Source organism: Leptopilina boulardi, unplaced genomic scaffold (assembly GCF_019393585.1).
Source record: "Leptopilina boulardi isolate dan_hultmark-lab unplaced genomic scaffold, ZJU_Lbou_2.1 LbouV2_351, whole genome shotgun sequence".
Classification (NCBI taxonomy): Eukaryota; Metazoa; Arthropoda; class Insecta; order Hymenoptera; family Figitidae; genus Leptopilina; species Leptopilina boulardi.
This window is the reverse complement of record NW_026137920.1, coordinates 2,471,647-2,487,227: the sequence shown is the minus strand read 5'-3', so window position 1 is coordinate 2,487,227 and position 15,581 is coordinate 2,471,647. Positions and strand designations below refer to the sequence as shown.

The window sequence follows — 15,581 nt, the reverse complement described above, 5'->3', positions numbered from 1 at the left end:
AATATATAGTCAGACCCCCAGATCAGAACTTTTTTTTTTTTTGTGTGGCTGTGTAACCTTTGGGGTATTTTTTTTATTTTAATTTAAAAAATTTTCGATTCCAAACTATAGTATTCAATATTTATTAATTTTAGAGGAAAAAAATCTTAAATGTCAAAAACCTTGAATTTTTAAAAATGTTAATTTCTGTTATTTTTTTTTATTAATATTCTAATTTTTTAGAGTAAAAAATAGTCAAAAAATTATTAACAAAAAAAACCCTATGTACTTTTTTAGAGATTGTTATCTTCGAGCTGTATACAAATTGTTAAGTGAATCGATAGTAAGAAAAACTTTTAATATATATATATATATATGATGGAGAAATAAATAAAAATGCAGAGAATGGTTTAAAAGAAAAATTTTTAATTTACTAAAATGGTAACTAATATAGAAAACATATTTTGACATTTTTAATTTTCTTAAGAATAACTGTACAATTATAAAAAAAAATTTACAGCCTAAACTCCAATAATAATATTATTATCACTAATTTCGCATGATATCTAATACAAAAACTGTATTTAAAACAATACAATTTAAAAGCATAAATTGAAAAATTTAAACTTAACGAATAATACACTAGAACCTCACAACTTTAGACAAAATTTTGATGGCGGAGCAGATATAATAGAAGAAGGGGGAGAGAGTCAGGAGCGTAACATTAAGTTTTTCATTCAATTTTTCTTTACTTTTTACAAAATATATAATTTTCCGTCGACATTCGCTACTTTACTTTACACATACATTGATATTTTAGGGGTTCCAATGTAATCTAAACATTCTTTTCCTTCGCTAACAAAATACAGAATTATCTCATTGCACATAATTTTCTTTTGCCGAATAAAAGTAAAATGAAAAAAAATGTCGCAAGTGCTTTGATATTAAAACACTAAAAAAAAATGAAATAAACTTTTAAAAAATAAAACTCATTAATTTTTTTTTCATTATAAAAAAATAAAAATTCCATATTTTCAGATGATAATTCTTTAAAAAGAGATAAATAAAAAAGAACAAACTAAAAAATTAACACTATTACTTTGGTGTTTTTTGCTTCGAGATACAATGCGTTCGTAATTATAAATACTACAAATGCAAAAAATAATTTTTTTTTTAAATTACTGTTTACATCTTTTAAAAAAAAGAATTTTAATAATTTTTCAGAAAAAATACAAACTTTAGACGTTTTTTTAAACCTTCAAACTGCTAAGTGGTAAAAATAACACGTTTATCGCTTTCTCGGTCTAACAGACCGGAAAAGCTGTTTCACATTGTTAGATATTTTTAGTTATAAATATTTAATGATCAATGTTGTATAACATTTTACTATTTTCTATTAAATTTTTCAGGTTAAGTGTAACTTAAAAAAAATAAATAAAAAATATATATAGAAAGCTTTCTGAGATCTTTATAGCAGTTTAAAAGTTTATAACGTTTAAAGAATGAATTAAAATTTTTTTTTTTAAATTAATTATTCTCTTCTTTGATTAATGAAGGAGGTGATGTGATGGTTATACCCAGTTTCATTAGTGCTTTTTTTAAATGATAATTAAGTTTCGAAGAATTCTTTTGATTTGTTATTCCATTTTTCAAGTTATTATTGTTTTTATTATTATTAGGTTCACAAAGAGAGCTTGAATTTGCATTACATTTCTGTATATATTTCAAAACTGCAGCTCTTAAAAACTCTTCCAATTGCGGCTGTGAATGTCCTGCATCATTATTTTCATCATCATCATCATCATCGTCATCAATAATGATGACATCCTCGTCTTCCTTCATTTTATTACCAACATTTTCAATAGCCAATGAAAATGTCACCTCCGATGATTCCAGGCAATCGTTGACATTATCCAATTCCGTGATATCGATAAAATTATTATCCCCCGCCTCCAAACGTTGTTTCACCTTTTCCAAATCTTCAAAACTTCTGCAGCCAATTCGCATTCCATCTAAATCATCATCAGATATCTCCGAATGATCATGTAGGTTAAGATCTTGATTTTTCTCCATTAGAATTTGTTGATTGGTTTCTGAATTATTGTTAACACTTTGAGAAAATGTTTCAACGATTCTAGGATAATTTAAAAGTACCTCAATATTTGCCAATTGATTAGAAATCATTTCTGAATTTTCTGATGGTGTTGAAATTGTTTCTGCCTGCCATAAATTATCTTGAATTGGAGGTGAATACTGTTGAGTGGTTTTTAATTTCTTTAGTTTTATGCCGACAATCTTTTTGTCCTTAGAACTTTTTCTGGTAGGTTTTCCTTCCTGTAAGTGTCTTCGGGTGGTTTCGTCTTCTTTTGAGTCTTTGCGGGTGGTTCGGGCGTCCTTTGATTCATTATGGGTGATTGCGGTGTCCTTTAAGTTTTTTCGGTTGGTGTCGGCATCTCTCGAGCTTTTTCGTTTAGTTCCGGTGTTCTTCGAGCGTCTTCGGATGGTTTCGGACTCCTTTGAGTCTCTTCGGCTATTTTCGGCATCCTTCGAGCATCTTCGATTACTTTCATCATTTTCCGTTCCCTTTGAATATCGCTGACTAGTCTCAATTTTTTTGGTATTTTTACGACCACATTCAGCCTCGGAAATTTCTTTTAATATTTCCGCCACTTCGTTCACTAATTTTATCACGTTCTCCGTTTTTTTTGTTCCACTTTTTCGAGACGCTTCCCGTTCCTTTTGATCACTTTGGCTAATTTCCAATTCCGAACTCTTTCGGACTGTTTTCGCTTGACTTACATCTGTCTGAATCATTTCTGTCTCGTGTCTTCTCTTTCTACTGGATTCTTCTTGATTAATAAGACTCCTTTGATTGTTTTCCAAATCTTTTTCGACGACGTTTGGATTGGTCTCTATCCTCTCGAGAGATTGACAAAAATCTTCTAAATTAACAAATCCATCCGTCATTCCGAATTCAGTGTATATATCTGCCATATCCATATCCTCGCAGGTCTTGCCCAATGCTTCTAGATCCTCTGGAGTGATATCATCTAAATCTGCAAGTTTATTGTCAAGCGTATCGTCTCCGGCATCATTTGGCATTACTACCGTTTCCGCGTCTTCAATATCACTATCCAAATTTTTTGGAGGCTTCACATCCTCGTAAAACTCACTGAGGTCCACTTCTACATCACTGACATAAACCACTGTATTTTCCGAGTCACTAGCTGATCCGGAATTTAAATCCCAAGTCGCATCCGAATCACAGTCTTCGATGATTAAAGCATTATCAGGAATTGAATCAGAAGAAGCAGTTAAACTAGTTGAGTCCGTATTTCGTTCTTTGTAGACGCGGCCATTTTTGAATTTTGCATTCTGATCCAAAGAATTGATATCACACAAAGCCACCGACAGTGGTACGGAAAGTTTAGCCAGTAAATTTTGATTAACACTCTTTGAGGGTTTCACAGGTGGACAATGAGTATAACTAACTTGCAAGGGTTGGGAATCACTTGAACTGACAGCAGGAATTGACTTAGATCCTCGTTCGGGTGTCAGAAGAAATTTTTTACTGATTGTATTATCACAAAATGTCTCTTTACCCATTTTCAACTTAATTCGAACCAATTTATCGTCTGATTTTCGCTTAAGATATTTGTGCTTCTTCTTCATGTGTTTACGGGTATCAGTGACACATTTGAATTCACGTTTGCAAATTGAACATTTACTACCAAGAATCATGACTGAGCAGGATCTAATTCGAATTTGTTTCTTGGTCAATCCTAATTGAAGATATTCCAAAAAGTCCGCCTGTGTTATGCTAAATGGACTCGAGGGTACTCCACTGTCAGCATCATCATCATCATCATCATCATCATCATCGTGGTAGTTTAACCCTTTACGGGACAGCATGATGAGCTTTTTGAATTCTGTAACGTTAAAAATCAACTCAATTGTCAATCGTCTTGCTGTAAATAAGGATCAGAAGCATCACTAATGCAAAGAAAGAGGGCACTGCTCCATATATTTTCCATTATTTTGTCAATTACATTTATTACAAACAAATTATTACTAGGGTAAATGCACTAATTACGGCGCGATTCGAGTCAAAACACCTTTGAAATCGAAAATTCGACATTTCTATTGTATAAAGTCAATTTAAGACTTATTGAACTTAAAGGTTATGTTATTTAGATAATAAAAAAATTTTTAAACTATTACGGCACGTTTGTATCATTTTCGGTAACAAAAATTACGTGTATTTTGAAGATACTTTGTCCACTGTAATTGGAACCAATGGAAATCTTAAAAATGTTTCAATTACGTCGAGGGAAAAAATTTGATCTCAAATAATTAAATTAATAATTGTTTAAATGTGCATCTTTATTAGTAATTGTATCAAAAAAGATTACAATAATTTTTTAAAATAATTTTATAACAGTTATATTAAATATAATAGTAATAATAGTTATTTTTTATGAACGCGCCATACTTGATGCACTTACCCTATTCAACTTTTTAAAATCCAATTCACAAATTTAAGCGCCATCTTTCTTTACATGATGATAGACGAAAAAAAAGTTAATAATTTAACATAAATTTAGAATACATTATAAACAATTTCAAGTACATTACGATTTAATCTTCTATTCCACTGACTAAAATGTCAGCAGAAAATTTTGTAGATTTGTTTATTAGAGCCATATATATATATACATTACCGTAGGAATTTGTCGGTACGGCTATCAGTAGTGTTATGGTGTAAATTTCAGATTTTCTCTAAAATTTTTCTAGATTATGCTAATAGTCAAACTTATTATACGAAAAACAAAAATTTCTGAATAGTTTTCCAAATTTGTCATAAGTGATACAATTTTTATGAAATTTATCATGGTTTTTGGTGTGTTTTTGCATAGTACTACTAGCCGTACCGACAATTTCAGACGGTACTGTATTTGTATAGATTATTAAATTTATTAAATTATTAAAAATATAAAAGGAAGAATACAATATTAGTTAGTATAGTGCGATAATTAATAGATTGTTAGTCATGCAACGTGAATGTGTGTAAGTTTAGAATGTTTATTTTGTGATCGCAGAAAGCTGAAGCAAATATTCCCCCATTTCATATTTCGTTCACTAAGAAATTAGTTGCAGTCGAGGAGCCACTGATTTTCGAATTTTGTTAACACTCTGATTTGTGCGCAAAACCAAATAACTGATGTGACATTGAAAACAAAACTTGCTAATAACGAATTTTCTTTTTTACAATATATAATATAAGAAAAGAGTCATATTTACAGTGCAAGCAACATTTGCAAAAGAAATTAATTGTATCAATTCAAGATGGCTGATTAAACATGTCGTTTAGAGTATTTTTCAAAACTGTTTATCACTATTCCAATTTTTTAAACACTTCTCAGTAGGGTGAGAAAATTTATTTTTGACCAAAAAGACAGTTGAATCTAATTTTTTTATGGGAATTAAAAAATTCAAAATGGCAAATTCGATATGATGGACAAATTATTTAACACGGAGAGAAATAGATGGTACGAGGTACTATCTAGATAGTATCAGGTACCATATTTGATCTTACATATACGGACAGCTATCTAGATTCTATCAGTTACTTTCCAGATTGTACGGAGTAACATCTTGATTGTAGTGGGTAACATAACCATACTTTTTGTAACATCTTTGATAGATATTCAATATTCTGCATATTAGCTATAGATAAGATAATCCTAATATTATTCAGAATAGTTAATCTAGATGTTATATAGGTAAGATAATCTAGATATTTTTAAGATAAGATGATCTAGATAACGTCTAAATAAGATAATCTAGAATACATGTAGATCAAATAACCTGCATGATATCTAGATAAGATAATCTGAATACTATCTAGATAAAATAATTTGGATACTATCTAGACGAGATAATATGCATACTACCTAGATAATGTAATCTGGGTACTACCTAGATAAGATAATTTGGATAAGACATGTAATGAAGTTAGTCGACGTAGGTGTAATATAATATATAATTCCATTTCCATTCCTACTTTTTCTAATTTTCATTTTCACTTCCACTTTTTCTAATTTTCCCAATGGAACTGAAAATAAACATTTGAAAAAGTGGAAGTGGAAGTGGGAGTGAAAATTAAAAAAGGTGGAAGTGTAAATAGAAATGATAATGAAAATTAGAAAAAGTCGCAGTGGGAATGAAAATTACAAAAACTGGAAATGGAAATGGAATTACATAATCGACCCCATTTAATCGAATTTCTGCATATATGTAAATTCATTTAACTAAACTTCTATTGAACAAAATTATTATAATTATCATTAAAAAAAATTTTAATATTGAAATTTAATTGAAAAATGTACATTTTTGGAATTTAGGAAAAAAGAAAGTTGTTTTAGTCAAATTTTAAAAAATACGTTTATTAATGGAAGGCATCACCCCTACTTTTAACCCACTTAAATTTAAATTATTAAACGTTACGTTTTTAATCTAGATAATGCAATCTTGATCATCCAGATAATATACCAAGAAATATTTTAATTTATTTTTAAAAATAAAATAACCGAAATATAAAATTTTTGAGAAGATTTCATTTAATAGAGCAACCACGAAACTCCTAGACTCGGACTTTTGGGTATTATTATAAATTCAAATACTGAATAAAATATACAAAGTTAGACATTATAAGTAGAGGGAAATTAAAACGTAGTACACGCAAATATGCGTCATATATATAATTAGGGAGAACATTGTTATCACGAACATGTGTCGTTGTTACTCGAGGGGTTAAAGTCCTTCATACGAAGATAATAAAAAAATCATACGTCTTCGTTTTACGCCCTACGATGCATACGTGAGAAAAATCAATTAAATTGGCGCCGAACATGTGATAACTTTAAAAAATTTTCACTTCAATGTTCTTTTGAAAAAAATTACACGATTTAAATAAGGATGGAGACTCTAACATAACCTCAAAACTAGAAAATGGTTTTTAACGCAAAACAAAAATTTAATAAACAAGTTGTTCATTTCATGACCATTTAGCTTTCTCGTCATCGATAAACAACACTTATATTATTGTTAGTTTAAAAAAAATTTTAAATTACAATTTTTTGATAAAAATAAAAATAGCGATCATGTTTAAAAATATTGGTAAAATGTAAACATTATATACATCAATCGATTTGTTTTAATGCCAGGAATACACTCTCTAAATCTGAATTAGTAAAAATGTTTACTAATTTGAATTAGTGACTCACTTTTTGCTCCTAAATTAGTAAAATTTTACGTTAGTAAGTTTCACTAACAATTAGTAAAATTTAACTAATTCTAAAACAAAAAGTGAGTCACTAATTTAAATTAGTAAACATTTTTACTAATTCAGATTTAGAGAGCAATTTTGACGAGAACTCGAACGAGAATTAATTAAAATTTCTATATATAGGAAAAAGTTATTTCAAAAGATACAAAAAATAATTTTTTCAAATAAATTCTAAAAAATCATTTAATTTATAGATTTCAGTAAAATATGAACTTTATATAGGATGTATTCCACGCCAAAGTGTAAGTCCAACTGCAATTGCGTCTCCGATTTTTTTGAGATATTTTTTTTCTTTTAGTACTAATTGAGACTAGCTTCTATGAATTTTTTCAAATTTTTTTAGCAAGCCGTTTTCGAGTTATGGAATTTTGAAAACTGTAGAATTTTCATGACTTTTAATTTTTGAATACTCATAACTTTCTTAAAAATGCATCAATTTTAAAAGTCTTTTTTTTCAAAATATGTGTTTTTAAACGTACTTATCAAAAAAAAAATCGAAAATTTTTTTTAAACGATATTACTATCAAATTTTTAAGTTTTAATGATAAAAAGTCATTTTTCGCATTTGACGAATTGATCGATTTTTTTAAAAATTTTTTCAAAAAAACTACTTCTTTTTACGAAACTTTTAAGCCTAGCCCGATAATGGGCAAACGATTTTTACAATATTTTCGGAATTATTTAAAAATTTTTTAATTTTGAATTTTTACAAAATATTTTTGGTTTTTTTTAATAATACGTACTTTTATGTATTTTGATGCGCTAATTACGAAAATCATAGTGACAATACCCAAAAATTTGATTTTTATGGTGAAACCATAAAAAAGTCCCAAAATTTATGGTTTTTTTCGTTTATTGGGTAAAATATGCAAAATTAAAAAAAATGCATCAAATATAAAAAAATGTATTTTAATAAGATCTATAACTTTTGTTCAAAAGTTTTTTTTTTTAATTTTGCATATTTTACCCAATAAACGAAAAAAATCATAAATTTTGCGACTTTTTTTTATGGTTTTCACCATAAAAATCAAATTTTTGGGTATTGTCACTATGATTTTCGTAATTAGCGCATCAAAATACATAAAAGTACGTATTTTAAAAAAAAACCAAAAATATTTTGTAAAAAATTCAAAATTCAAAAATTTTTGAAAAATTCCGAAAATATTGTAAAAATCCTTTGCCCATTATCGGGGTATGCTTAAAAGTTTCGTAATAAGAAGTAGTTTTTTTGAAAAAATTTTGAAAAAAATCGATCAGTAATCGATTTGTTTTAATTCAAGAAATATGTTTTTTTACCAAAAAAAATTAAATTTACAATGAAAAAAATTTTCAAATTTTAAAAAAATTGTAAAATGAAAATGTGGATATCGTAAATTTTTGTGTCAGATTTTAGGTATTAACAGAGTGTCTAACAAGGATTGAGAAAAAAATTCCCTGACTCCTCCCTGACATTTTTTGATTTTTCTCTGACTTTTTAATAATCTTATTTTTGCTTCCTTTGGAAAAAAATATGGTTACTGATATATTTAACAATAAATTAATTTCTAATGGTAGTAACAAATGGTAATAAAAACCATTCATGTTTTTTTTAGATTAAAAAATTTTTAAATTCACAAAAAATTTTAATTTTTGTAGAAATTTACATAAATTTCCCTGACTTTGAATGAAATTTTCTGAAATTCCCTGAAATTTCCCCGAGGGGGAATTTACTCAGGTAGTCAAGTGTTCACTCTTCCTGTAATATTTATGTAATAACGTGTAATAATGCGTTATTACAGTGCTGTAATAACACAAAAAACTCTGTAATATCTCTGTAATACTCTGTAATAACGTGTAATACTTAGTAATAAGGGTAATATGAGGTGTAATACCGGTAGTCAAGTGTACACGTTTTTAACTAGTAAATTCCCCCTCGAATTTCCCTGACCAACAAAATTTCCTGACTTTTCCCTGACCGTTAGACACCCTGATTAATGACTACACTAAGCCAACAAATGTTACTGACTAAAATAAGGTATTGTTTATAAAAATTGGATAAAAATTACGATTTTCGTCTGTTTTGAAAGAAACAAGTCAAAACGTTATAAAAATAATTATTTATTTAACAAAAAATTTTAACTCTTTTTTTTCCGAAAACTGTGTAACCAAGATTTTCAAAAATTGGTTGAAATTAATTTTTATTAAATTTTTTGTTTACGTTAAAAACCACTTTTCAGTTTTGAGTTTATATTAGAGCCTCCATACTCAAAAAAGTTCACTGTGCAAAAAAAATTACTATTTTCTCGTTATATTTTTATTTTTAAAACAAAATTTTACTTCCGGTAAATTAAAAAAAAAAAATTTGAACATTTTTTGTTTGGTAGAAATTTGAGAAAAAAAATTCTAAATTAATTAATTAGTAAATTGACTCAATTAAAATGTAAAAATATTTAATAATTTCGTGACGTTATCGTCCTACATGCGGCACTGTTTTATAAAATTCAACGAGAAAAGTTTTCAAAAAAGAAAAAAAATCTCAAAATTTTCACTTTTGAAAACCGTTATTTCACTAATTTTAATTCAAAAAGTCACAGAAATATCACTTCTTTTAGTCACATGTATTTAATTTATACTCGAAAAAAAAATCAGAAAAACATTATACCGCGTAGTACCTTATTCACATTGAAAGCACAAAAAAAGCTGACATCAAAAATAAAAAATACAAATTTACAAAGATAAAATAAAGAATAAAAAATAAACAAAAAGAACACTGAGCTTTTAAGATAATGTCCTTACGTCATATTTTCGTCTGCAATTTCAATTCCATACGAAGTAATAAACTGTAGAAATTTTTAAAAACCGGGTAATCAATCAATAAAATTGGGACTTTAAACCCCCCTTTCGCGCTTTTATTTCTCATCACAAAATGTAAATTTAAAGTTAAAAAAAAAAAAATTAGGTATATATTCTTAAACTTACAGCACTTCACTTTCTTTTTTCTATGTCACACTTTACGCGCAAATTTTTTGGAAAAATTTTAATACCTCAAGAAAATTTGATAGCGCCAGTAATTTTGGAAAGGAGTTCCGCCATCAGCCAACAAAAAAAGTGTATAGTGTTACAACAAATGTAAAATAAAAAAGGAAGAAATGAGAGAAAGAATGTGCTCGTATGTGGAAATGTTTCAATGTTGACTCAGTGAAATCCAAAACACAAAAGAAGTGCAGCGAGTGTCGATTTTGAATGTAAGAAATCCCCCCACTACACACACACATAGACTTCTGAGAACACGCCGGTTTTTTAAAATAAAATGGGGAAGGAAAAGTTGTCCTTGACCGGCTATTCCGTATCACATAGTTTAACTTTTCATTTGAATAGACTTTGCTGTTAACCGCCAAAAATGATTCTCTTTCACGCGTGCTTTTATTATTTGAAGGAGCGTCTCGTGTAACCCAACTGTACAGTGCGACGGTCAGAACGCAACTGACGAATGCTGGCTGTTGTCTGCTCCGTATTCAACTCGACTATATAGACTCTCTGCAAGCACTGATGAGACTGCTATTCAAATTACAGTGTTGCCGGAATTCGGGTAACAAATTCTCGTAATATACTTTACTTTATATTTATATATGTATGCAGACATAGTATAATATATTTACTTGTACTATATATAGGTGATTTTCTACTTTCGAAATATGTTAATTAAAAAATTTTTTTTTGATTTTTATACACGGAAAGAAAATAAATATCAAATTTTATAAAAGCATTTTCAAATTTTGTAAAAGTATTTTCAAGTTGTAGAAAACATTTTAAAAAGAAAAATTTCCGTATAAGAAATACTAAACTTTAATAAACATTTATGAAATTTAATAAACTTATAATAAAACTTGGTATGTATCATTTAATAATAAATCAAATACATTCTACCAAATTTTATTATAACTATATTAAATTTCATAAAAGTTTATTGAAGACTAGCAAAATTAAACGCGCGCCAAATTGAGTATTTAATTGTTTGTTATAAAGAAATTAAAGATTAATATTAGGTATCAATAATAATTTAATTTATTAGAATATTATTTCATATTAAATGATAATAATGAAAATTATATGTTTACAGGCCTCGGATTATACAACTTTTTCCGACTTTTTTCAAAAATACGACTTTTATCGACTTATTTTAATAAAATGCGACATTTTTTTTACATTTGAAAAAAAATGTAAATAAAATACATTTTTTTAGTATAAAATGAAGATCTTCTTCAGATCTTCTTCAATTCAATTATTTAACAAATTTTGAACTAAAATGATTCTTCACTAAATTAATTATTTTTAATAATTTTAATGAAATACATCACAAATTCAATTATATCAAAATTATTTTTCAATTAAAATTTTTATGAAATTTAACAATTGTTTATAATTTTAAAAAAAATATCACACTAAAATTGAATTATTTTTTAAAAATTTCAATTCAAAATAAACGAAATTCAATTATTACCCGAAATTTTAATTCAAAATCAATTAAAAATCCAATAATTATCAAAAATTTTCAATTTAAAATTTAATTATTTACCAAGTTTTCAATTTAAAATGAAATAAAATTCAATTATTTTCCAAATTTAAAATCAAATAAAATTTCATTAGTCTCAAAAATTTGAATTCAAAATTAATTGAATTTTCAATAATTTGAATTTAAAAGCATCTAAAATTTAAATATTTCGAATTTTTTTTTTTATATTTAATAATTTCAATTATAACTTTAAGGAAATTTAATTATTTTTAACTATTTTAATAATATTCTTGGAAATTTCAACTATCTGAAACCATTTTTCAATTAAAAATGATTTTCAAATTATTGTATTTTGTCCGCATTTTCTAATAAATTTTTAGCGAAATCATCTAAAATTTTAATTACAAAACACTTAAAGTTTCAATTAATTTCAAAAATCTCAATTTTAAATCTTTGATAATTCAATTAGATTTAAAAAATGTTTTCCAAAAATTGTTTGATAAATTATTTTTAGTTCTGTAAAATTTAATAATTGTTTGAAAATTAACAATATCTTTTGAAATTTAATTATTTTTAAAAATTTCAACTTTAACCCTTCGAAAAGGATTATTATTGAAAAAAAATTTTTATTTAAAAATCTGTAAAATATTTTTGTTAAAATAAAAAACAAATCCACTTTTTTTTGGAATATAAATCGACTAAAACGACTTTTTGTGTTTTCAAGTTGATTCGAGGCCTGTGTTTTTATAATTAATATTTAATAGGTATTCGTTGGCCCCTGGTACCTTAAAAATTAATTTTTAAAAATAAATTTTTTTCAAATTACTATCTTGTACAAAATTTCCTGGCGCATCTTTTTTCTCATCATAAATTTTTTGTATTTGTATACAATTTTTGAATCAATATACAACTTTAAAAAAAATTTCGTTGGTAAACGTTGTGTACTTTAGCTTCGTGAATTGAATTTTCGAATTTGGAATTTTAAAGAAACTTATTCCGAAATTTGGAAACACAATTATACAACTTTGGCAAAAATAAGAAAAAGAATTGTCAAAATTTGACAGGTCATAAGATTACTATTCAAAAAAACACGTGAAATCAGAAAATGCCAACTTCAAGTTAGGACAGAAGGACAGACAAGCATTTTATTATTATAATTACTATTTCTTATACGGCAATTTCGCTTTTTACACAATATTCTCCACAACTTGAAAATACTTTTATAAAATTTGATATTTATTTTCTTTCCGTATATAAAGCAACGATATTTTTTATAAGCAATAAATTTTTTCAAACTTTGGCCCGATATTTTTACTTTTTTTATTTTTATACATACCTAATTTGTTTAAATTTTTTTTTTCTTTTCCATTTTTTTATTTTTCAAAATAAATTTTTTTTAACCACTATGATTTTTCACTTTACTCCTAGATAAGGAAAATAAAATGCTTTCTATTTTGAAAAATGAAAAAAAGGCAAAAAAAAATTTTTTTTTAAACAAATTATTTGACCAAAGGGATTATTAGGTCCACTCAAAAACTTGGTAAAATATATTATTAGTATTTCCAAGTACGTACAAATAAAAAAATATCAGACAAGTGCGAGTTACACTCGCACTGAAATCGTGGGTTCCGTACACGAAGCGAACTTATTTGGTATGAAAACAAATGTTTAAAAAATATAAGTTTTGTGTGTCAAATTAATATAAGTGATATAAAAGAAACACTATTGTAAAAAAAATTTAAGAAAATTGTTTCTCTTCGTATCACTTACATTATTAGATATACAAAACATATATTTTTTAAAAATTTGTTTTTATACCAAATAAGTTCGCTTCGTGTATGGAACCCTCGATTTTATTTTCAATTAAAATAAACATTTTCTTTACAAAATATGTGAAAAGCATATCGAATTAAAAAAGGAAGAATAGGAGCAAGAGAAAAAAAACTTAAAAAATTAAATGGATTTCACTGAGAAAAAAAATTTAGTGCTTGCAACAAAATTGTTTGGTTAGGCAATTTTGGTTCTTGTAACAAAATTTTGGATGGCTGAAACAAAGTCGTAGAGTTATCTCAACCAAACATTTGGTTAGGCCAACCAAATTATTTAGCTGAACATTTTTAAATTCCAACCAAAATTTGGTTATACAACAAAATAGTTTGGTCTAAAAAACCAAATGATCGTTTGTTGTCCCAACCAAAATTTGGTTGCGACAACGAAATAATTTGATTCGCTCTCAGCTCATAGCTTAAGAAAACAGTTAGTTTAAATCTCTCACAAGGATGGGTATTCCAGTCGTTAGAGCTCCCAACCTTTAGTTTTAAAATAGAGGTTCGATCCCAGGAGATGAGATTTTTCAAAGTCCACAAATATTTCAATTGGATAAATATAAATTCAATGTCAAATTGATAAGAAATAAATAATGAAATAAATAAATAAAAAAAAAAATAAAAAGAAAAGAAATAAGGCTGAATAAAATTTTTAATTTTACAAAAAAAAAACTAATTGTTTGATCAACCAAACATTTTTGTTATGCCAACAAAAAACAAACAAATTTTTTGGTTGACTCAAACAAATAGTTTGATGCTTAAATACCAACAAAAATTTTTTGTTTGCCCAACCAAATTTTGGTTGCTCTGACTAAACATTTTTCTCAGTGAACAGAGAGACGATTAAAAAAAGTTATGGAAAAGGTCCGCACTTTTTCAAAAAATTTTCTTTTTCAAAAAAACTTAATAAAAAAAACTTCTTATAATGTTTGTAAAATTATTTCTATAATCTACACATGAAAATACGTGAAAATAAAAAATTTGAAGCCCTTTAGATAAAATTTTTTTCGTTATTGGGAGAAAATTTATGATTTTTTCTAAAATTATCAGTTTTTTCTTGACAGCACCAAAAAAATCAACTCCAATCATCCTCGCTATATTTTTTTATAGCATTAACGGGACAAGCCCTTTATATTTATTATATTTTAATTATATTTTTTATTTAATTTTTATTATTTTTTAATTATAATTTAATTACATTTTAATCAAAAATAATCGTGACAAAAATTAATTTTTTTATCAAAGAAAAGGTGAAAAATATTAATTTTGAACGGAAACATTGATGAAAAATATTTATTATTTGATCAAATAAATTTGTAAATAAATTAATTTTTTCATTAAAAATATTGTAAAAAAATCCGGCAGCCCCCGCAGGGGCGACCACATTCTCATCACGCGCTAAGCGCTTTGTTTGTTTATTACAATTCAAAACCTAGTAGCATTAATTACTTTTTAACTACACTGTGTAATTCAAAAATTTTTCAATTACATTCAAAAATTGTATTAATTATACTACCTGAAAGTAGATGAATGACCCAAGAATCCATTTGGTAGAATGAGATTTTGTAGTTGTTTCAGACTTTGTAGTTGATTTATTAGAAGCAACTCATAGTCTTTATTAAAATGCGTTAAATTGAATTATACAAATAGGTAAGTTTTAAAGGTATTAGAATAAATTTTTTATCGAGCAAAAAAAGAGAATGGCGGCACTGCAACTGTTCAAACTTAGTTCCTTAATTTTGCACCGTGGATTGGCCAGGTCTTTGTAATTAACGAAAATCGACAAACCAAATTATTTACTAAAATAAGATATTCCGCTTCGAACTAATTTCAATTGAGTAAAAGAAAAAATTAATTGAAAAATTAAAAATATTTAAAAAAAGAACTTTAATGTAAATGCATTTTTAAAGCAACAAATTTATTATATGAGGTTTTG

General features: G+C 26.5%; 1 protein-coding gene across 2 annotated transcripts; it reads right to left on the bottom strand.

Moving 5' to 3' along the window:
- Positions 1-385: 385 nt before the first annotated feature.
- On the bottom strand, positions 386-10,828 carry LOC127286184 (kinesin-related protein 4-like). Of its 2 annotated transcripts, none has more exons than XM_051312536.1 (2): positions 10,351-10,828; positions 386-3,908 (listed from the first exon to the last, which is right to left on the bottom strand). In XM_051312536.1, the coding sequence occupies exon 2, from the start codon at positions 3,889-3,891 to the stop codon at positions 1,507-1,509; it is 2,385 nt and encodes a 794-aa protein (XP_051168493.1). In that variant the 5' UTR covers positions 3,892-3,908; positions 10,351-10,828; the 3' UTR covers positions 386-1,506. The 2 variants fall into 2 exon arrangements, with proteins under 2 accessions (XP_051168493.1, XP_051168494.1); XM_051312537.1 differs by lacking the exon at positions 10,351-10,828 and adding an exon at positions 10,103-10,305.
- Positions 10,829-15,581: the final 4,753 nt, after the last annotated feature.

What these genes read in the sequence shown, in the direction of transcription:
- LOC127286184 (XM_051312536.1), bottom strand. Translation starts at nt 3,891, where the DNA reads ATGCTGTCCCGTAAAGGGTTAAACTACCACGATGATGATGATGATGAT.